Source organism: Cervus canadensis, chromosome 32 (assembly GCF_019320065.1).
Source record: "Cervus canadensis isolate Bull #8, Minnesota chromosome 32, ASM1932006v1, whole genome shotgun sequence".
NCBI classification, from domain to species: Eukaryota; Metazoa; Chordata; class Mammalia; order Artiodactyla; family Cervidae; genus Cervus; species Cervus canadensis.
Genome location: NC_057417.1, coordinates 39,577,818 through 39,600,087, shown reverse-complemented (window position 1 = coordinate 39,600,087; position 22,270 = coordinate 39,577,818). Strand labels below are relative to the sequence as shown.

General features: G+C 67.3%; 1 protein-coding gene across 4 annotated transcripts; it reads right to left on the bottom strand.

Moving 5' to 3' along the window:
* Positions 1 to 4,388: 4,388 nt before the first annotated feature.
* CAPN15 (calpain 15) lies at positions 4,389 to 21,103 on the bottom strand. 4 transcript variants are annotated; one of them, XM_043454767.1, is made up of 13 exons: positions 20,836 to 21,103; positions 15,456 to 15,736; positions 9,906 to 11,334; positions 9,035 to 9,243; positions 8,786 to 8,969; positions 8,490 to 8,713; positions 7,702 to 7,827; positions 7,468 to 7,620; positions 7,018 to 7,179; positions 6,703 to 6,929; positions 6,317 to 6,483; positions 6,051 to 6,229; positions 4,389 to 5,975 (listed from the first exon to the last, which is right to left on the bottom strand). In XM_043454767.1, the coding sequence occupies exons 2-13, from the start codon at positions 15,635 to 15,637 to the stop codon at positions 5,966 to 5,968; spliced, it is 3,252 nt and encodes a 1,083-aa protein (XP_043310702.1). In that variant the 5' UTR covers positions 15,638 to 15,736; positions 20,836 to 21,103; the 3' UTR covers positions 4,389 to 5,965. The 4 variants fall into 4 exon arrangements, with proteins under 4 accessions (XP_043310702.1, XP_043310701.1, XP_043310703.1 ...); XM_043454766.1 differs by having other exon boundaries at positions 4,389 to 5,979; positions 20,836 to 21,099; XM_043454768.1 differs by lacking the exon at positions 15,456 to 15,736 and having other exon boundaries at positions 4,389 to 5,979; positions 20,836 to 21,099.
* Positions 21,104 to 22,270: the final 1,167 nt, after the last annotated feature.

The following is a 22,270-nucleotide window of genomic DNA, read 5'->3' as shown; positions in this document are numbered from 1 at the left end:
CAGGCCTCCTCTCCCCTGCCTGTCCCTCTCGGGAGGGCCGCTGAGCCAGGGGGGGCGGGGAAAGGGCCCACCAGGAAACGCCGCCCCCTCTATCCTCACAGCCTGAGCCACTCCACCTCCCGTGGAGCTCGACTCCATGTTGATACCAAACGTTCAACTCAATGGTCCGGGGCCCCACGTCTCAGCCGGGTCCTAGCAGAAGTCCCCCTGAGCAGCCAGCACCGTTCTGGAAGTGGACACAGACCGCAGGCCAGGCCAGTTGTGTTCCTCAGGGGATGTTTGCCTTTGTTCAGGGGACGGTGTCCGAACCCGGAGGTGCATGATGTCCATCTCAGGAGGGGTGGGGTCGGCCGTCGGAGGGGCGTGTGCTGCCCTGGAGGCCCCCGTGAGCGTCCACTCCACCTTTGCTAGAGCCCCCATTGAAGCCCAGGGCAGCCAACTCAGTGCGGGGACAGGGGCACTCTGGGGGCAAGGGCGTGTCCTGTAGGGTCTCTGGGATGGAGCTCTCTGGGCCTGTGAGCCCGGCTGCGGTTTCCCCAGCTGCGCAGGAGGGTGACTGGCCACGGCACTGTCGCTGGCGCTCCAGTCAACCCTGACCGGCGTTTGTAAGGAGCAGGGCGCCATGTTCTGGGGGCATCCGGTGCCAGGACACTGGTGTGAGGGTGACTGTCCAGTGTCACCCTCCCTGATACAACTGGGGAGACCCAACTTCCCCCCTGCAAGCCCACTGGGCAGGGTGGGAGGGCTGGAGGGCTGCGGGGGGCACGGCCCACCAGCCGTCCGTCTCTGCCCGCCTGGCCTGGCCCAGCTGACCAGCTGACCGTGCAGGCAGCCCCAGGCCGGGAGACAGCTTGAGCGGTCGTCACGCCAGCAGCTCTGTGGAGCGTGGGGGCCAGGAGGCCTGCTCCTTCTGCACACAGACCCCACTCCAGACACACCCAGCCAGGCCCCTGCCCAGACGGGGCAGGGGGCACAGGTCACCCTGAGACCTGGGGCTGGGGGTCCCAGGGGTGACACTGAGCTTCCTGGCCCCCCACGGCTGACTCCTCCTCCTGGTCTCTGGGAGGCCCTGCTGCCGGCCCTCCAGGGGAAGGGAGGGGCGTCTCAGCACAGCCTGGTGAAGCCCAGAAGAGAGGGGAAGAGGCCATTGGAGGCCAGCTCCGCCCTGTGGACGGCCCTCCCCGGAGTCTGGGTGGGACAAGGAGCGGTCCCGCCCCCTGAGCTCAGACTGAGGGGCATGGCCGGGCTCCAGGAGGGGTCTTGCCAGGGGTGCAGGTGGGCCGCAAGCACACAGCAGGGCTCCCAGAGCTCGGCTGCGGCCGCAGCCTAATGGCCTGTCCCCAGTGCTGAGTCAGGGTGCACAGGCCGCCGCAGCCGTGGCAGGGGAGGCCGGTCAGCGGGGCTCTACCTGAGCTACTGGGGGCATTTCTGCTCCCTGCGGCTGGCACAGCGTGCCCGGAGCCTGTCCCACTTTCCACCCTGCAGTGACCCACCCACAGGCCCCACCCCAACATGCTGGGGCGTGCTCGGGCCCAGGGAGTTGGCCCTACCCAAGGCGGTGTCAGGGACCCCCGAGCTCGGGGGCTTGATCCCCTTGTGGCCTGAGCCCGGAAACCTCTGCCCACGCTCCCCAGGTATCAGTCTGGGCCTGCAGACTGAGCAGGGGGGCCCTAGGGAGCAGCCTTCCCTCAGCTTGTCCTGGTGCGGGGGGTGGGGGACACGCAGCCCCTCCCTCTGCCTCCAGCTGGAGGCGTCGTGGCCATTAACCTGCTCTGCCCGCTTGCCCAAGGCTGCGCACCTGTCACTTCCACTGATGCCGGCACTTGTGTGCCAGGGGCACGTGGGCAGGACAGACAGTGGGTCCAGGGAAGGCAGGGGGACAGCGGTGTGGTGCCCGAGGCAGGCCTGTCTCCTCCCCTCAGCATCCATGCATGGCCCTCGCCAGGACTGGTGTTGGGGCCGGGCTGCCTCTGCTCGCCCCGTGGGAAGAGGGACAGTGGCACAGCCCGTGAGCAGGGTCTAAGAGCCCCGGGAGGGGTCAGCGCCAGGCAGACGGTGGCCGTGGCTCAGGGTCACCCTCTTGCTGATGACACAGCAGCCCCCCAAGCGTCCGAGAGCCCCACCACGGGCAGAGCCTGGGTCGTCCTTGGCACTTCCCTCCTGCACACTTGAGGTGGCCTCAGGGACTCATGGCGTGGTCCCCAGGGGCAAGGTCACACCTGGGGCCCTGAGAGCACTGGGGAGCCACAGCAGGTTCACTGCAGGTCTGTGAGGGGCAGCAAAGCCACGCTGACGGGACTGGGTGACGCTGGTGGGGGCTGCAAACAGGTTCAGGGACCTCACCACAGACCCGTGGGGGGTGGGGAGCATACCCATGGGAGGCGTGCTCCAGGGAGGGCATTGTGGGGCTACCCAGCCCACCCAAGACATGGGGCAGAGTGGGCCCACGCTGAGGGAGAGGGTGTGCAGCTGGGAGGCTCCTGGCACTGGGACCCCACAAGGCCTCTGGCCCCAAACCTGAGCACTGCAGCCCTCCCCCAACCAGCGCCATCCTCTGGAAGCACCCCCGGCCCCTCCCCCAAAGCTCGCTCAGCGGCTCCACGTGCGCTGGAGGTCCTGGAACCAGAGGCTCCTGGCTGCTCGCTGGAGGGGCTGCCGTGGGAGTGAGCTCCCCGTCGGGGGCCGCGTGCCAGTGGGGCAGGGGCCGTGTGGATCCGCGGGAGCAGCCAGCTGGGCGGGTGGGGGCGCAGCTCGGGCCGCGGAGCTCTGGAGCGCTGGCCGAGCAGTGCCTGGGGCCGACAGCAACCATATGTTGGAAGAGGAGCTGTGCGTGTCCCGCGCGGCCCCCGGGGCCCGGCCTTCCTGGGCCTGTCACAGGCGATTTTCCCTGCTTGAGTGGCAGGCCGGCCGGCAGGCGGGGCGGCGGGGGCTGCAGTCTCTGTGTGGCTTGGGGTCCGTCCCCCCATGGCTCTGCACGCTGGCCCTGGAGCTCAGGGCCGGCTTGGTGCCAGGCTGAGAGCGGGAGCCCCTGCCGGCCCGCCGGACGCCCGCCCCTCGCAGTCACCCCCGTCCAGGTCAAGGTCGGGGGCCGCGGAGGAGCCGGCTGGCCGCGGCTGTCGTGGGCGGGCGCCCGGGGCGGGCGGGAGTCTGCGGAGCCCAGAGCCCAGAGCGTGGAGGAGGCGGGAGGCCGCGGCTAATTTGTACACTAAGTGCTTCTGACAGGGCTGCCTCACAAGTGAGAACACCCTGCCGCCCGCCTCGGGAAGGCCACCGCGGCCAATGGGTGGGCAGCCAAGCAGTCTGGGCGAGGGCCGGGAGGGGCCCCAGCCGGTGAGGACAGGGGACGTTGGGGGACGCGGCCTGGGACAGGCGCCCCCGCAGGCACGCGTCAGGAGGCTGTGCCTTGCCCACCACCCGCACCAGCTTAGGTCCAGGTGCCACCAGGCCCCACCTCAGCGCCCGTAGCACCTCCCGGGGGCAGCTGCATCCCCAAGAAGGGTCTTAGCCGCGGGCCCCTGACCCCCAATTTCCTCAGCCCTCCCTGCCAGGGAAAGTGGAAAGGGGAGCAGGCACAGGCCGGGGTCTCCAGGCCAGCCAACAGGGAGGCAGGCAGCCCCCGGGCCCGTCAGCTCTCACATCCTGGGCATCTCGGGGCTGCAGCGATGTGGGCCCAGGCTCCCCGGGACGCCCTGGGGTGATGGAGCCCAGCCCCCCGAGGACAAGGTCCAGCGCAGCCGTGGATGGAGTGGGGGGTGGGGTGGGGGTGCGTCTCCAGGCGCTGAGCGGAGATGCGTTGTGGCAGCTCCCTGCTGCCCGAGGCCCGCCCGGAGCGAACACTGCTGGTGGCTTTAATTGCTTTCACATTCGATAGGCTGGCCTGAGACGGGCCTCTTACACCCAGCGTGGCCTCGGCACCCCAGCCCCCTTCTCGCTGGGAGACTGGCCCGCCTGGCCCCACATGGAGCCTGGGCTAGGACTGCGGGCCGCACGCCGCCCAGCCTGGCAGGGAGTGGGCACGGGGCGGCCGTCTCCCAGCCCCGCACACCCTCTGCTCCACCGCGACCAACAGATCCAGACAGGCGCCTGGAACGCAGCTGTCTCTCTAGGAAAAGCCCGGCACAGGCAGGGCCCTTCTGAGGCTTCATGCGTGCCAGTCTGTGAACCACCGCAGGGCTGGACCTGAACCACTGCCCCACCTGGATGCCCCATCCTTCCTGGGGTGCAGGCAGCGGGTGGCACGGTGCCCCTGAAGGCTCCCTGGGAGGCAGGCCTGGGTACCAACCCAGGCATCCCAGAGAGGCTGTCCCTAGGTGGGCACAGCTCTGTCCCAGAGAGGAGCCCAGGGGCCAGGGGCCAGGGGCCCCTGGGAGAGACAGACAAGAACGAACTTACAAAACAAAACATCTTTATTTGGTCCGTCGGAGCCTGAGTCTGGAAACACCCATGGGGTCATCCTACGGGGATGGCGCTGACGTTGATAAAATAGTCTCTGCATCAGAAGAGCTGCCGTATGTACAAGGTTAAAAATACTCACAGCTCAGAGTAAGAGGAGGAGTACAAAGGGGGCGGGGGTGGGGGGTGGGGTCTAGTGCTTCTCCAGGTGTGAACCCCCCACTCAGAGTAACAGGAGTACAAAGGGGGCCAGGGGTCTAGTGCTTCTCCAGCTGTGAAACTGCCCCCCATAACCCCACAGCCCCATGGAAAGCGAGGGACCATGGGCAGGGCCGCTCGCTGACAGAAGGCTGCCGGGCAGCAAGGCCGGGCACCCAGGAAGCGGCCTTAGTCGTCCCCAGGCAGACAGAGCTCAGGGCTGAGCAGACAGGGAGAACGCTGGCTCGGCGGGAGGGCTGTGGGGCTGGGGCCCACCCTGATTGCGCCTGGACACGGCCCAGGGGACTCTGGGACTCTGCTTCTCCTGCAGGTCAGGTGGTGCCAAGCACGGGGCTGGGCCCAGGCCCACCTGACCACCACCCCAGCCCTGGCCCAGGGCATGGCTTCGATCCTGGCTGGCGCGCCAGGAATTGCATAGTGTCCCTCCCCACCCTGGTTCAGCCCACGGTTGCCGGGCACCTGCCTTCTCAGACCCTGCTGGGGCTCTAGGGACCCCTGCTGGCCGCATGAGGGCTTGGGGGTGAGGTGGGATATGGGGGCAAACTGAGGGAAAGGGGGTGGTCCCTACTCTCACCCTGGGATCTTGACCTCTGACCTCCCCAAACTGGAGTGGTCCCTGCTCTCATCCTTGGGCCCTGGCCTTGATCCCCTAAAATAGAGGTGGTCCCTACTTTCACCCTGGGGTCCTGGCCTGACCCAACAAAGGGCTGGTCCTTGCTCATCTCAGGATCCTGGCCTCTGATCACAAAACGGAAATGGTCCCTGCTCTCAACCTGGAATCCTGACCTCTGACCCCTACAACGAGGGTGGTCCCTGCTCTCATTCTGGGGTCTTGGCCTCTGACCTGCCCAGATTTGGTTTTGGAGCACATGGCTGCCTGACCGGAGCAGGAGACACAGGCCCATGGAGAAGGGGCAGCCTCACCCTGATCCTGGAGATTGGAGCCAGACCTCAAGGTGGGTTGGTCAGAGAGGCTGGCACACAGCCCCCTAGAGCTGGAGGTGGGTTCGAGGTAATCTGCTGGGTGGCTGGGAGGCCCTGGGCAGGAGGGAGGGGCGGGGGGAGGGCCAGGGGAGCTGTGCCCGTGGCTGGAGCTCCCTGGGTGGGGGTCCTGAGATTGTGGTTCAAGCGTCCTGTTGGGGTCTCCCTCATAAAGTGCGTGTGGGGGCAGGCGGGTGGGGGCAGGGAGGTCACAGCGGCCGGGGGCCGTGCAGGCCAGCGACCTCGGGCGTGAGTGGGGGGCTGTGGCTGCCCTTGGAGGCCGTCCAGTCGCTGAGGAAGGCCTGCGCTGCCTTGCGGTGCGCCAGGCGGTGGGTGATGGAGAAGCCGGCGTTTCCTTCCAGCTGTGACAGGATCACCAGGACCTGCCTGGGGGAGGGGGGCCGGTGAGGGCCTGCGGGGTCAGCGGGCCCCCAGGGGCAGGGTGGGGCGGGGCGCACCTGTGCAGAGGCGGCACGCTGTCCTGGGTGCGCAGGCTGCCGCGCGTGGACACCACGTTGAAGCTGTCGGAGCAGTCGCACTGCACGTGCAGGTAAGACTTGGGGTGCCGGTTCTCCACAACCACGATGAGCCCCGCCCAGCCGTGCGTCAGGTAGTAGCAGGTCATGCCCTCGCGGCCCTGGCCACAGGCAGTGCAGGAATGGGTGGGCGGGCCGTGGGCAGCCACCTCCTGCCGCACCCCCAGGGTCCACGCCCGCCCACCCACCTCGTGCCGTTCGCCCCTGCTCTCCGTGAGCAAGATGATGGCGTCGGCCAGCGTGGTCGGCTGGGCCTCCACGGGCTCCACCATGACGAGCCTCGAGCTGTACACGGCCAGCACGTGGCCGGGCGCCTCCGGGGTGCTGCGCGGGGCCCCCGCTGAGGGGCTGGAGGCTGCAAGGAGCACCGAGGGAGGGAGCGGGTAGCCCTCCTCCTGTATGCCACCCAGACCGTGTGGGCGGAGCCACGCTGATGGGCAGGGTATGGGCGGAGCCTGGGCCCTTGTGGGCGGGCCCTGCTGATAGGGACAGTGTGGGCGGAGCCTGGGGGCTGTGGGCAGACCTGGGCTGTGTGGAGCGGGGCCTGGAGCCGTGTGGCCACCGGGTCACCTACCCTGCAGAGCGGGTGGGCCTGGTACAGGGCCCCAGTGGTTGAAGGCACAGCACACCACGGCATACTCGCCCGGCTCCAGCATCACGTCACAGTTGACGAACTTCTTCACGGCGCGCTTGCTGTGGGCTAGCAGGCGGCCCAGGCTCAGGCGGCCGCCGCTACCGAAGGAGGCCCGGAACACCAAGACACACATGTCCAGGAGGTGACTGTCCACTGAGTCCGCGCGCCTGGGCGAACGGAAAGGTCGCCAGTGGCCAGGCCCCACCCCTAGACCCGCGACACCCCGCCGTCCCGCCCCCAGTCCGCCGGGCCCACCTGCTGCCCTCCTGGAAAAGGGCAAACTCCAGGGAGGCGCGCTCCAACACCGTGAGGGCCGTCACGCCCACCGGCCCACTGGCCGAGCTGGGGAAGCTGCCTTGCACCCGAGCCTCCTGCCAGTCTGAGTGCACCTTGCAGATATCCACGGAGTCGAAGTACCTGGGCCGCGAGAGGATAGCCAGCTGAGCGGCCTCCACCCAGCTGCCTGCATGGCATGCAACCCTGGGCAGGGTGACCGCAGCAGGCTCTCTCGGCTGCTGGCAGTTCTTAGAATCTATGTTCAGAAACCCCAGTCCTGGCTGTTGTCTGTGGACACCGCCGGGGGCGCCAGGCCCTAAGGCTGACCCACGGGCAGAGTCCCAGCAGAAGCACCCCACGCCATGCAGTAAACAGGCCGAGCTCCTGGGAAAGACCGCTGTATGCACCAAGGTGAGCGGTGGGAGGTACCTGACGAAGTCACTGTACTCCATCCAGAAGACACCCTCGCTGCTGCCATGCGGCATGAGCTCACTCCGCAGGTGCCCTGGCCAGTGTGGCCACTCATCTGACCAGCTGCCGTTCCAGGAGAAGCGGCCCCACGGGTTCCGTAGGCGCAAGAGCCTGTGGATAGACCACAGGGTTGGGGGCCACACCCATGGCTCCGCCACGCCCATGGCCATGCCCTGCCATGCCCATCCTTACCTGGAGCCCTGGACATCCCGGACATCCAAGATGGAATAGGCGTGGCGGGGACGCAGGCCTAGACTCTCATAGACAGCATCGTCCACCTTCATGTTGCCCCCACCACAGGAGGCGCCCATGAGGAACCTGCGCAGTTAGAGCAGCCCACTGACTGGGGCCCCTTGGTATTGGGGTGGGCTCTCTCTCTAGGGGACACCTGCTGTCCTGGCCTGCCTCGGGGAGGTGCAGCTCCAGGAGGGGGTCTCCCTGACTGTGGGAGACCCACGAGGGACGCCGGGGCTCAGGAAGTGATGGGCCAAGCTGAGGCGGGCAGGCCTGGGTCCCTTGGAGGTCTGGCAAGGCTGGGGGCCCTGCCAGCTCAGTCATGCTGCTCCCCAAGGGGTGGAGCCATGCCATTCCCCACCACAGCTGAGGGCAAGGGTCCTGGGCCCTCCCCAGACTCCGGCACGCCAGAGTTCAGAAGCCCCCACTCCCCCAACCTGTCCACCCTGGGGGCTGCTACTGCCAGGTGCCACCATGGAGCTCACTCCACGTGGACCCCGAAGGATGTTGACGGTCATCACAGGCCCAGGTCAGGACAGGGCCTTCTAGGTACAAGCCAACGGACAGCACCCTGCGTGCCCTCACCCCATCTGAGCAGGTGAGGTGGCCAGCACAGCATGGGGAGCTGGGCCTCCCAGCTGTTGTCAGCCCGTACCAGAAGTATCTTGTGAAACATGGGTGCAGATCAGGGCGCTGGCCTGACTACTCCTGCTGCTCCAGGCCCCCAGCATGGCTGTCCCTCTTACCCAGCCTCTTTAGAACTCAGCATTTTGGCCCAGATGAGATCAGTGTCCACCGGTTCCTCACGGGGGTTCGTGGAGCTGACCTGCAAAGCCAGGCTCTCACAAGGGGCACCGGTGAGTGTGGCCAGGCCCTCTATGGCGCGCCCGGCCTGGAGCGCAAAGTAGGAGCCGTGCAGCTTGGCCAGCGCCTTCTCGATGAGGGCCACCCACAGCTGCTTGCGCTGAGCCTGCGGAGGGGCTGGAGTCGTGAGGCCGCCACCTCTTCCTGCCTGCCACCCGCCTGCCCGCGCCCCACCCACCTGGGAGAAGAGCAGGAAGCCGGCCTCGTCGCAGGGCAGCATGTCGTCCACCAGCACTGTTGTCCATGTGCCGTCCTTGCACAGCCTCACCTGGTAGGCACCCTCTGCACACAGGCTGCGTGTGACCATCACCCGCTCAACCAGGTCCGGCCGCTCAGCAAGCACTGCCAGCGCACTCAAGAACCTGCACGAGACCGGGGTTCAGGGGGAGCTCGGCCCGCCCGCCCCGGGTGGGAGCCCCATACTCACCAGCAGTTCCCCAGGAGACCCTGCAGGATGTCAGAAGGCCGGAGCGTGTGGAACACGGACCAGGAGGTGCCGTGGTCCCTGAAGACGGAGCAGTTGATCTCGTGCGGCCGCAACCACTGTCGCACACGCTGCTGGACGCTGTCACCCGCGGGGAAGCCCACAGACGCGGGCCCGGGGGGGAAGCTGTCGTCCACAAAGTTCACACTGTTCTGCAGAGACCATGGCCATAACTCAGGGCAGTCCGAACCCCACCCCACCCCGAGTGTACCCAGCTGCCTGAGCCCGAGAGGAAGGGGGACAGAGAGCAGCCCTCAGTCTGCAGATGGCACGGCTGAGCTTCGTGAGGCCCATACCACCCTGTGCAGGCGTGGTGGACTGCAGTCAGCCAGGGCACAGCAGGCTGGCGACGGGCCAATGGGAGGAATGTGCGCCCCAGGGGACAGTGCGGGGCCCAGCCTGGAGGCTGCAGGTGTGGGTGTGGGGCGCCAGAGGCCCTAGGAAGAGAGGTGGGGGGCCTGAGGGGGGCAGCGTGGCCGGGACACAGCTCTGGACGGGCTGCCGGCAGCGACAGAGGGCAGCAGCCCAGGGAACATATCCCCCCAGGGCCCTGGGGGTGACACCCTGGGCTTAGCCTCCTGCAGTCCAAGGGCAGAGAGCACGCGGGGCACCTGTCTCAGCTGGGGCTCTGCAACCAGGGGCGGCACCCGGCCTGCCTGTCCCCACCTTCCCATAAGGCCACTGCTGCCGGTGCTCACGCTGCGGGTGAGGGGTCAGCACCCTTGCGGACACGGAAGGAGAGGGCCTGAGGATCTCAGGTGACCAGTCACATGGGGGTCACCGGAGCTGAGGCTCGGGGGCAAAGGGACCGCACCTCCCGGCAGAAGGCCACGATGTCCTCCCACAGGGCCTTGGCCTCGCCCTCGTCCGTCTGCCGCCGCTTCTCCACGAGCACGCTCTCCCTGCGCCGCAGCGGCGCCACGCCCCGGCGCTGGGCCGCCAGGAGCTGGGGGGTGTGGCAGGTGGCACAGTGCTTGGCCCGAGGCGCGTTGAGCAGGGTGCAGGCAGGGCAGGCCCACTGGCCCGGGCGCTCAGATGGCGCCACGGGGAGGGGGCGGCCGGCCTTGTGGGCTGGGCAGGGCCCGGGCCTGTCTGCACTGCAGTCGGGGCAGTGGGCGGGGGCGTCGCCGTGCTCCTGGAAGCCGTGAAGCTTGGAGCAGCCGCACACCGTGCACCGGGGGGTCGCCGTGGGGTTCCTGAGCGTGCACCTGGCGCACGACCAGGTGGTGAAGTCAGGGCTGGAGGGGCTGGCCGGCGTGTAACGCACGCTGTCGCCACCCAGGTCAATGATGTCGCTGCCCGGCGTGGTGCTGCCGGCCTCGCAGTGCGCAGGGCTGGCGGGCCCCGGGAGGCGCAGCGTAGGGCCCCCCTCGGCCGCATCCTCCTCCAGGAAGCTCAGTCGCTTGCCTGACAGCAGCTCCGCCAGGCGGGAGGCCCCGGCTGCGGGCCGCCCCAGGCCCTGGGGGGGCCCCTTGGAGCCGGCAGAGGGCGAGGGCTGGGCGGCCTCAGGCACCTGTGGCTGCAGCTGGGGGGGCACCTCGCGGCGGCTGCGAGGCACAGGGTTGTTCTGGAGGGTGGGCGAGAACGGGCTGAAGGGTGGCCCCCGGGGGGGCTCCTGGTCCACGGCAGAAGGAGGGTTGGCCTCGGCACCTTCCCCAGGCTGGGCAGGGGCCGGCACGCCGGGGAAGCCTGCAGGAGCCACAACTTCCGGGACCACAAGTGCCTCGGGAGGGATCCTGGGCAGCGAGAGTTTCCGGGGCCCCCCGCAGGCCGAGCAGGAGCTGGCCACGGGCGTGTTGTGCAGCGTGCAGCGCTGGCAGGCCCAGCCGCTCCCAGGCGTGGCCGCGCCCCCCTCCTGCCCCTCCGCTTCTGCTGGCCGCCCACCCGCTGGCTCCACGGCCACCGGCCCCGCTGTCCGCAGGGGCCCCGCCTCGTCCCGGCAGCTGCCCGGGGGTTCTGGGGGTGCCCCGTTGATGATGGGCAGCGGGGGGGCCCCTGGGCCGGGCTCAGGGGCGAAGCCGCACACCTCGCAGGCCCCCCTGCCCAGAAGGTTGCGGAATGTGCAGCGGGCACACGGCCACTTCTGCTCCTCCACGCTGAGTCGCAGGATCTGGTCCAGGTCGGGCTTGTGCCGCGGGGCCTCGCAGATGGAGCACTGGCGCTGGCCAGACGGGTTCAGGAAGGTGCAGCGTGCGCAGGCCCACTCCCCGACCGCGGCCATGGGCCCGGGCGAGTGCGTGTGGCTGCAAGGGAAGGCCGTGGTCAGGGGTTTCTGACAAGGGCGTCAAGAGTGTCAGGGGGGAACGATGGTCTTTTCAACCAACGCACTAGGAAAATTGGATCTAAATGCTAAAGAAGGAGTCAGACCTGTACCTCACGCCGTATTTAAAACTTAACTCAAAATGGATCAATGACATAAGCATGGGAATGAAAACTATGAAACTCTTAGAAGCAGAAAATGTAGGTAAATTTTCATGACCGTGCAAACGAAGGAGAAAACAAAAGAACATCAAACCTAACATCTTCCATGAATCAAAGGACACCATAAAGAAAGTGAAAAGATATCCTACGGGAGATAACGTTTGCAAACAGTGTCTGACCAGGGTCTAGCAGCCAGAACGTATGAAACGTTCTTAGGACCACACGACAAAAACCTGGCTTTAAAAATGGGCAGAGGATTTGAGGCGACTTTCCCCAGAGATCTGGAGAAGCCCGTGGAAAGCTGCTCAGCGGGTCAGTCAGGGAAATGCAAAGCGCACCAGCCCACCCGGCAGGACGGCTGCCAGGACCTGGAGCTGGAGAGACCTGGTCTCCCACGTCGCTGGGGGAGCGCGGAGTAGCACAGCTGCTGCAGGAAACCGTTAGATGGCTCCCCAGAAGCTACAGAAGGACCACAGTTAGGACCCAGCAATTCCACCCCAGGTACGTGCTCTTCACCAGCACACATCCACACGTGCTCAGCAGATTTGCCCACAGCAGCCAACTGGTGGAATCAAGCCAAGTGTCCATCAATGAGTAAATGGACAAACAAGACATGGAACACCATTCAGCAGCCAGGAGCGAAGCGCGGACACACGCCAGCACTGGGCCCCGACACGTGGCATGATTCACCCACGGGAAGGTTCAGGATGGGCAAACTCAGAGGCAGGAGCCGGCCGCTCCCGCGGGCTGAGCAGGGTCTCAGCCTCACCCGCCGCTCGAGGCCAGCCCACATGGGGGGCGTCCACGCTCTCCTGCTGACGGTAGCTGATTTGCTCGGCAGAAACATCAACTGTTCTTTTACAAGAAGGCGTGGAGCTTGCGCTTCTCATGCTACATTTACGCCAAACACTCCAGGAAGAAGGAAAACTTCCCTCTTCAAGACACAAACAGAAACCCTCCCCCAAGCAGCATGATGGTTCCTGGGCCCAGCGCAGGCTGATGCTGCCTCCCCGGGTGCGTGGCTGAGCCTTGGGGCTGTCCACAGCTGCCGCAGCGCCCAAGTGCTGGACGCACCCTAGCCGGGTCAGCTTGGGCTTCTGCGTCACCGAAGCCTAAGAAACCCTCCTGCTGCTCCCCAGCGAGAAGGCCCGCGCGGCCACACAGACAAGCCACACACACTCTGGAGCCCAGGCCCAGGCTTGGACGGCCGCCCCGCGCCCCGTGTGCCCCCGCAGCCTGGGGGAAGACTTGGGCCAGCCCTTGGCTCCAGCCCCCAGTGGTCCAGGTGTGCTGAGCACACACAGGAGGACAGGAAGCCTAACCCTACACCCCTCACAGCCCAACAGCTGGCCGGGCCCAGGCCCGGATGAGCATGAGGCCACACTGGGATCCTCGGCTGGCATCCCGGGAGGGCGAGAGGCGGTGCGGGCTGCCTCCCTCAGGGACCTGTTCGACCCATGCCTCAGTCTCGGTGTCACGGGGTGGGCGGGGACGAAGCGGCTCAAGGGGCAGCGGCGGGGTGTCCAGAGGAACCTGGGCCTTCACCACCCCAGCCCCAAAGCCAGGGTCACCTCCCAGCACCCTGATGCACCAGAGCCTCCACACAGACGCTCCCAAGCACCAGGCGCTCTCAGGGGCTGGGCGCCCACCCTCAGGACACAGCGAAAGCCGCAGGTGGGGTGGACAGCACACACCTGCTCAGCCTCGGCTCTCTGGGCTGCAGCCTCGGCCCCAGGTCAGAGGCAGGTGGGGGCGGGTGCTCCCGGGACACGGGGGCTGCAGCAGCTGGGAGACAGCCTTCGGCTCCCCGGAAAGCTAAGTGCAGTAAGTTGGGTCCCCACTCAAGGACCCCGCTGGTCAGGCCAGCAGACCTGAGGCCACGCTGCCCGGCAGGACGCCCACCTGACCCTGACCCCCAGCTAGTCCCAAGGGGCACACGGGCACCTCCCTCCAATGTCACCCTCAGCCAGCCTTGCACCATCCCCTCGGCCTGTGTCCCCAGGGCAGGCCTGCAGCTCTCAGGGGCCGACGCCCACACCAACCCCAGGTCCTCTGGGCGTTGCAGCTCCTGGTCCACATGGCGGTGGGACCAAGCCCAGACCTGCAGGCTCCTCAGTGGAGGGGGCGCTGTGCGGCAGGTCCCCACGGGGCCCCTCAGGGCAGGAACAGCTTGGCCGGGCCACCCACACGCGTGTGTCCACGTGTCCAGAGGAGGTGTGGGGAGCGTTGGCCTGCCTCTGCCGCACCAGCCCCCCGCCTGCCCCTCTCGTGTCTAGTCGGGTGCCTGTGGATTCCTCAAGGTCACTGGCGGCTCTTCCCCCTGACTCACTCTAGGCGGCACAGCTAACTGCTGGCGGCGCTGGGCGGGAGAATAAGAGGGTGCGGGCCGGACCGGTGACATCTCTGCCACCCGCCTCGGGGCCCGTACCCCTCCCTGAGGCGTAGTAATTTCCCCCTCCCCAGCGACTTGCCCTGAGAACGTAAATACCTGGAAATGAAACGACACATGTGCGTGGAGAGGGTGCGAGGAGACGCTCTGGCCCCGGGGAGACGCCGGTCACAGCAGCTTGGCGACCACCCTGCATGCAGGCAGGACGGCGCAGGGAGGGTGTGGAGAAACCAGAACCCTCCCTGCGTGGCTGGGGGCCTGGGAAATGGCGCGACCACTGTGGAGAGCAGCCTGGCAGCTCCTCAGACAGTTAAACATAAACTTACAGTAAACACCAGCAACCTCATTCTGTGTAGCTACACAAGGGAGGTGACAACACACGTCTGTACAAACTCCTCTCCATGCACATCCACAGCGGCAGAGCTGCAAGTCCGAGTGCCCATCAGTAACCAGCAGACCTACTTCACACGGCAGAGCATCGCTCAGCCATAAAGGGGCGAAGTCCCGACACTCGCTACCACGCGGGTGGCCCGAGAACACAATGCTCAGTGAGAAGCAGACAGAGGCCACACACCGTGTGATTCCCACTGTGTGAGCAGAGCCCCTGACGGCAGGTGAGTGCCATCCAAAGCCAGCACTGACGGCACAGGGAACCGAAGCCCTCTGCTCCCCAGCCATCCCTCTGGACCACGGGCCTCCATGACTATTCACAGGGGTTGCGCGGTGACCCCCAGAAGCCTGCCAAAACCCAGGTCCTGCTCCACGCACGGGCCGGCCGCCTAGATGGTGAGCCCAGGACACGCTCGTGGCCCACACACACCAGGTACTGTCCTGCACAAGTGAGCTGTGTCTGAAGAAGTGCCCGCTGAGGGCCACCGGCGGAGAGCGGTATCTGCAGCCCCTGAGGCGGGCTGGGGCCCCAAGGCGGCCAAGTGCCACCTCTGGCCCAAGGGCGGTGGACTCTGAGTGTCTGCTGCGCCCCTTACCCTCCAGCCAGGCTGCAGGACGCGGAGAAGCTGGGGTATCCGTGTGTAGGCAGTGTGGCTGGGCTGCCCACCCCTCACCTCGGCACCGGGAGGTGGAGCTCGCCGGGGGAGCCTGGGTCGAGTCCAGCCGCAGCTGCAGCTGGAGGACGTGGGCGCGTGGAGGGAAGCTTGTCAGCGGGACCCACAGCCCCCTGCCCCCTGCAGGCAGCCACGTCACAGGACAACACGCGTGCGGGCCACGGCAAGGCCGCAGGTTCCACAGGAAGCAAGCAGCATTCTCGGTGCGTGCCGTGCCCCCAGCCCCACCCAGCGAGCAGCTCCAGCAGCCGCTGCAGTGCCAGCGGACAAGCACGCCCCCGGCCCGAGGCGGTGGCGGTCCCGGCCCACCGTCTGCGGTCCTGAGGCCCTCAGCCCAGCTCCGGGGGCGGGGGTCCTGGGTGTGCTCTGCCCAATGAGCAGCCCGAGTCGCCCGGGTCTCTGGGGTGAAGAGAGTCGCCAGAGGGCCCTAAGGGACAGGGCCCGCTTGTCTGGGAGGCCCCCGGGGGCCACCCCTGCTCCACCTGCTTACCTTCGGGCCCGGGGCCGCGGGAGCGGGTGCTGCCGGGTGCCCAAGCTGTCGCCCCACACGGGCCCCCCGGGGCCGCTCCTACCCCAGCTGGCCGCTGCTGGGGGCCCCGGGCAGGGCGGTCCCCGGGGGAAGCCGTGGTCCGACTCGGTCTCGGCGGCCAGCGAGGAGGCGGAGCTCCCCATGGCCCCCGCGGCGGCCACACTGAACGCCGGGCCTGGTCACAGGGCGCCGGCGGTGGCAGGCGAGGCAGAGCATGGAGGAGGGCGGCCTCGAGAGCCGGGCTGGTCCGAGGAGCACAACAGAAATGACAGAGACAGAGAGAGAAGAGACATGTGACTACAGCGCCCGGAGGGTCCCAGCACATGCGCGGCTTCCGGGGCAGCAGGGCCACCACCAGGGTCCCCCCTGCCCCGTGGCGCCCCCAGCATGGCCCTCTCGGCGCCCCCGCGGCGAGGCGGCTGTGCCACATTTGCTGGCCTTCAGAATGGGTCTCACCCTGGAAGAAATGATCGAGGAGATATTTAACCAGAGAAAAGAAGCTGGAAGAGGAGTGCCCAGTAGGGCTGGTGAGCCCTGGGCACTATCCACAGTCACCCCCACGGCCCTTACAGAGGACAGCCTCCCCTGACCCGGCGACGGTGAGCAGGAAGGAGCCCACCAGGAGGCTGCCTGCTCTTGGGAGGCGTGGGCCCAGGTACACCTGTCCTGAGGTGGGAGGTGGGGGGGGGGCGGGGGGCGTCTCCTTTCAGATGAGGTGAGTCCCAGTCAGGCCAGGGAAGATGCCTGGGCTGCCTCTGGGCCGCCGTGGCTGTCCACTTTCCTTTCTGGTCTGCCTCAGCCCAGGTCCAGCACCCACGGCCCCCTCCCAGCAGGCACCTGGGGCCCAGCAGGGCAGCGACTCTGTGGGGGGAGGGCCTGGGCCCTGTCCTCAGTGCTGCAGTCAGGCCAGCGAGCCGGGTAGCAACACGCCTGCCAGACCTATTCCTCCAAGGGACCGAGACCAGGGCTGGACAGGCTGCCGAAGGCCCGGGGCCCCTGAGAGTCACCCACCACTCAGGCTTCCCCTCAGCTCGACCAGAGCCAACTGGGTGTGAGGGGGGTCCCCAGTGGCTGCAGAGCCAACGCCCCCCACATCCACTGACAGGAGGGCCGCCTGGTGGGAGCGCCCTGCGAGCCGCAGGGATCACTTCTCACTCCCAACAACCATGTGAAAGGACAGGCACAGGGGATCGGAGTCACGTCGCCCGACACGCCTGACACGCCGCCAGGCCCGCCTGATGTCAGGGTGAGGCCCGTGTGAGCCCGGGACCACCCGCCTCAAGTCGCAGCCCTTCCCCTCCTACGGCGGACGCTCACCCCCACGGGGACGAGTCACACTCAGGCGGCGGCCGCGTCTGGAGTCCTGCGCCCTGGGCTGTGAAGGGGCGCTCACGGCGCCCACGCCGTGGGCAGTCAGGTCCACGCTGAGCTGGTCCTTCAGGACACCTGCCCCTCCATGGCAACCAGGCCAGCCCCCAGCCTCCTGCCCCCACCCTGCGCGGGTACCTTCCCGGGGAGAGACTCCGAGCGTCTCCAACACTCCCTTTCCGCAGCCAAGCCCTGAGCGGGCGAGGCCTTGAGCTGAAGCTAAGCAACAAAGGTGCCCACGGAGCAGGAGCACCCACGCCCGAGTCCAGGGCTGACCAGGAGCTCGGCCCGCACCCACCGAGAGCACAGAGGACAGCTGGGGGCGGCCCACCCGCAGCCAGAGCCCAGAGGAGCGAGGACAGGGCCTGGCCTCCGTGCCGCCTCGGTCTTGGGGTGGAAGGTGGAGTCCTGCAGCAGGGAGACAGGTTGGCACCCCTGGCTGATGGACTCTGGGTCCTGGCGATAAGCCTGCGGGCTGGGCTACTCCAGGGCCAAAGTCCAGACCCGTCCAGTGGGGAGGGCCAAGTGCATGGAAGACCCACCCCCGAGCCTCGCCTCCAAGGCCGAGCCCAGGCTCCAGGGCACAGCCCGTCTGGCGGCAGGGCCTCACACTGAGCAGTCTGGGGCCTGACTCGGCTGCTCCTCGCTGCCTGGTCCAAGGCCACCACTGTCTAGGCCGGCCAGGGCCACAGGGGACAAGGCCTCCGCAGCCTGGCTCTGCCCATGGCTGCGGCCACCAGGGAAGGGTGCGTGGGGCGAGGGTCAGGGCTCTTGGCAAGCAATCAGCGAGACTCCCCGGGACCCAGGTCCTGGTACCACTTGCCCACGGGCCACACGCCTCCTGTCCTTCCCAGGTGCACTGTGAGGCCCAAACACCCCCACCGGCCAGGCCAGGACCTTGAGAAGAGGGCTGTTGAGATTCTGCTGAGAGTCACCATCAATGTCACTTAAAAACCAGCTGCAGGAACAAAACAGAAACCAGCATTCCACTATCTGGCCCGGGAGGAAACAGTCCGGCCGCAGACCCTGCCTGCACATGCTTCAGGCAGCCGCTATCTCCACACCTCGGCCCCGCCGTGTCCAGCCATGGTCCAGATCCTGGGCCCGCCACCCCGTACGGGTCACGTGGCCAGCAGGGCTCCGCTTCCAGGCCCCTGCTTTCCAGGAGAGAGGGGTGGAGACAGTCCCCCAGAGTGACACCCACAGGTGAGGGGTGGCTCGCCGGCAGGGAGATCGGAGGATGAGATGCAGGGTCCCGGCGTGTTCTTTGTCTCTAGTCGTACCCACTCAGTCGAGCATCAAAAAAAAGGAAACTTCTGCCAGGGAGCCAGGGACGCCACCACGACTTCGCTTTCCAGTTCACAAGTTCAGAGCCGCTTGCTGATGGGCGCATGCCTCTGGCACTTCCACATTTCTGTTGGCCAAGTGGCCGCAGAGCAGCGCGGCCTGGGTGGCTGGTGACCGCAGGCTTCATGGGGACAGAGTTGCTTCAGAGACATAAAGGTACTGGAGCCTCCGGCTCACGCCAGGGAGGCAGACGGGCCGTGGGGAGCGTCTCTGCAGCCGCCTCTTCAGGAGCGGTGGGTTGGGGGGGGCCCTGGCAGGGCCGGCGGCAGGCGCTGCCTCCGCTCCAGGCCTGGCCCAATGGCCGAGGAAGCGAAGCCATGGGCGCTTCCTTGGGACACGGACACCGCGGCTCTTGTCAGTAGCAGCTATCAGCCTGCTTTCCCTCTGATGTCTCGCAGCGCCGTCTAGCCCTGGCCCGCAGTCCGGCCACCAGGGAGGGGGAAGCAGACAGCAGGAGCGGGGCCGCTGCTGGAGGGAGATGGTGCCGCCAGGACAGGCAGGGAGGCCAGAGCCCCGGACAAGTCCTCACTGGAGGGACGGCGTGTCCTGGGGGCGTCAGGAGGTCCCCGCTGCTCCCCCGTGGCCCCCAGCTCCCTGCACCGTCCTGGCAGCACCAGCACAGCCATCCGCAGGGTGACCCAGAGTGACAGGTGTGCCTGGGCAGGTGTCCAAGTCCAAACTCCACCCATACCCTCCTTCCCCTCATCCAGGAAGGCGGAGACGGGCTGGCCGGTCCTCTTCCCCAGGAGGCTGCAGGTGCCGTTCTGGCCCCACGCCCCTAGAGGCCCCTCTGAGTTCAGAGCCAGGTCACCAGGGCGGCCTGCAGCTGACTCAGGATGCTCGCTGACCACCTGCCTTGGTGCGGCCGGGGCAGTGCTGGGCACGGGGAGCCGAGGACACCAAAGGGACGCCACAGGCCTTCTGGGCACTCTTGGTCGGTGGGGGAGTGCTGGGGGGGGGGGTGACCCTGCCTGGGAACCTGGCACAAGAGGTTAGACAAGAGAGACACCACCATGTCCCTGCTTCAGGACGCTCCTGCGGGTGCCAGGTGAGAGGGCAGGAGTCAGTGCGGGCAAAAGAGCAGCTGATCCGGGGGCAGGGAGCACCCGGGCCGAGTCTGAGCTTGGGCTCTTACACACCCAGCCCCGCAGGCTCTTCAGCAACCCGCTCAGGCCCACGAAGACATCCATGGTTTTAGAGAACCTCTAGAGTGCAGAATCCTTCTTCCCGAATAAAAGACAAGCATCGGGGGCGGTGGAAGCAGGGGCTGGAAGGACTGGATGTGCAGCCCACCCATCCCTCTCCACAGCCTGGCTGCCCTCAGCCTGGGCCTCTTGTCTGTAAAGCGGGGCTCAACAAGATGCTGTCTGACACACGGGTCCAGAGAGTCTAATGCAGAGCCTGAAACCAAAGAGTTTCAGCAAAGTGACCCAGTCCAGAAAGGTTTGAGGACCCAGCCGCTTCCTGCTCTCAGAGCACCTGGTCTGGGGCAATGGTCCTTAGAGCAGAGACACTAGGTAAGACCGGCTCTCTCTCTAAAGCCTAGCAATCACTGAGTTTAAGCCTGGCTTTCAGGAGGTCACGAGGTCACCAGCCTGGTTGCTCACGGGGAGCAGCTCTAGAGAGCTTCAGACGCAGAAGAAAAGAGAAGCGCTCCTCTCGGGAGCAGAACAACCCAAGAGGAAGTGAGAGGTGCCTGACACCAAGGCCAGGCCATGCCCACCAGCAGAGTTGCAGAGCAGGGGCTCCCAGGCTCCCCTCCCATCTGGGGCCCTCCTCCAGGCACCTGGGCCACGGAAATACTACCCTTCTACCCACGGTTGAGAAAGGCACTCAGAAGTGGAAGGATCAACTTACCCCATCTCCCCTGGAGCCCAGCTCTGGGGGCGGGGGGTCCTCCCACAGGGGCTTAGACTGCCCCCAGACGCAGGCAGAGGGAGGGGGCCCCGCAAGAGGGGCTCTCAGGAGAGCACAGAACAACCAAGCACCCAGCTGAGTCCCAGCTTCCCCACAGTTCAGCAGGGCTTGCAGTCACAAGATCCCGAACTCCCAGGCTGGGCCTTACTGGGGTCCTGTTGTCTGCAGTCTGGTCACAAACTCCTGCGTGTTAAGGGGGCCCGAGAGTCAGCCCCGTCAGGGCCATTTGATCACACAAGGCTGCCCTGGCCAGGATCAGAAGGGCCCCCCTCCTGTGGGCAGCCCGGTGGGCCGGCAGCCCAGCAGACACTCTGGGGGGCCACCATGGGTAACTTTTCGGTTCGCTCCAGCGCCAACAGGAAAAGAACAGTAGGAGGAAGCGAGGTTGGTGGCCAGTGGGCAGACAGGACGCGCCTGCTCCCCCACTCCACTGGGCCGGGCCGGACACTTCCCCTAACGCCGCCGCGGCCGGGACACTGACCGGAGATAAGGGCGCTCAAGGGCAGGAGGGGCTGAGGCCGCCTCCCGCGTCTGCAGACCCTGGGCTGGTCTCCCGCTGCCCGGCGCCCGAGGTCCTGGCGGCTCCCCTCTCCAGCAGCGTCCCCAGCCCGACCAGGACCGGCCAGTGCCCAGGAGGCGCCGCCCGTTGGCCACGGCTTCCCGGGGGTCCAGGCCGCGCCCCCGGCCTGGCCCGGGCGACGGGACTCACCTCCGCAAACCCGCGGCGCCTCCTCAGTCCCCGAGGCCCGGCTCGCTCGCCCGCGCCGGCCGGCCCACAACTTGTTCTCGGAGGGCGGGCGGGCCCTCTGCCGTCGGCGCGCGGCCCCGACAGCTTCTCGCTCTGAGTGGCGGAGCCGGCAAGCGCACCGACCCAGCCCGGCCCGCGCCGCGCCCTGCGCCGCCTCCGTAGCGTAGCGCCCGGCCGGGGCCCCGTGGCTACGGCGCGCCCGGGGCGCACGCGGCGCTGTGAATCGCGCGCCCGAACTACGGCTCCCACAAGGCAGTGCAGTGCGCGGGGCAGGCCGGGAGGCGGAGTCCAGGACGGCGCGCGGGGCAGACCGGGAGGCGGAGTCCAGGGCGGCGCGCGAGGCAGGCCGGGAGGCTGACTCCGGGGCGGCGGCCTGTAGCCGCCTCGACTTGGCGCCCTCCGACGTCCCCGGCAGTCCCGCCCGCGGGCGCCGAGGGAGGTGGCTGAGCCCGCTGCCGGGCGGCGAGCCGTGCTGGAGGAGGTGCCGATGAGGGAACGAGGACTACAAGCCCCAGAATGCCCGGGCCGTAGGAAGGGGCGGGACCTTCAGCGGCCCGGCACGACGCTTCCGGTTTCCGTGCGGGGAGGTGCCAGGCTGCGGCCGCGGATACGGTTGTGGCCCCTGAGGACCGAGGGGCCCGTAGACGCGCCAGCTCCCTCCTGGGTCCCTCCAGACTTTCTGTTTCCTCAGGACCAGCAAAGGCTTTACGGTCCGACGCTCCAGTTTCGCTGGACCGACAAGAGCGGCGCCACTCGTGGGGTGACCTGGGCGCATGGCGTGTCCGAGCCCCGGGTTCTCCTCGGCTAGCGGGGGCACCAGCACCCCCGGGCCGCCGGAGGACCGAGGGAGCCACAGCGCACAGCTCGACCCCTGGCAGGGAGGAAGCCAGTGTGATGCCTGGGGCCTCCGAGCAGAATCGGCCCCTCAGGCGCGTTCTGTCCCTGCCTGTCGGACAGCAGGAGGTCACTCTGATAACTCAGCAGCCGCGGAACTGGGGGGTAGACCCTGCCCCTGGCCCCCTGCCTTCCATCGCCTAGGGCTTCTGGAAACAGCAGTACCGCCTGAAAGAGCTTTGGTGTCAGCGGTTTACCTGGCGCCCGCGAAGCACGGGGAGACCGCCGTGAGGAGAGGGGACGCTGAGGGCGGAACTCCGGGACCCTGGTTTCCGGGGGGCGTGTGGAGCCGGAGAAGGCACGACCCACGCGGGAAGACGGGCGGGAGGCCCCTGGCTAGGACAGATTTAAGGAGAGTGGGCGTGGTCCAGTAGTGCCTCCACACAGAGAGGATTTCTGCACGGGGAGCTGGGTGATGTTTGCTCCAGCGTCTGGTCGGTAGGACCTTCGGGGACAGCGCTCAGGGCTCCTGGAAAACCTCCATCTCTCCAGATGCTGCAGC

Coding starts and splice junctions, on each gene's coding strand:
- CAPN15 (XM_043454766.1), bottom strand. CDS start 15,637: ATGGGGAGCTCCGCCTCCTCGCTGGCCGCCGAGACCGAGTCGGACCAC. Junction 8,970..9,034: donor GGTCTCCTGGGGAACTGCTG/GTGAGTATGGGG, acceptor GGTCTCGTGCAG/GTTCTTGAGTGCGCTGGCAG. Junction 7,621..7,701: donor CGGGATGTCCAGGGCTCCAG/GTAAGGATGGGC, acceptor GTCTATCCACAG/GCTCTTGCGCCTACGGAACC.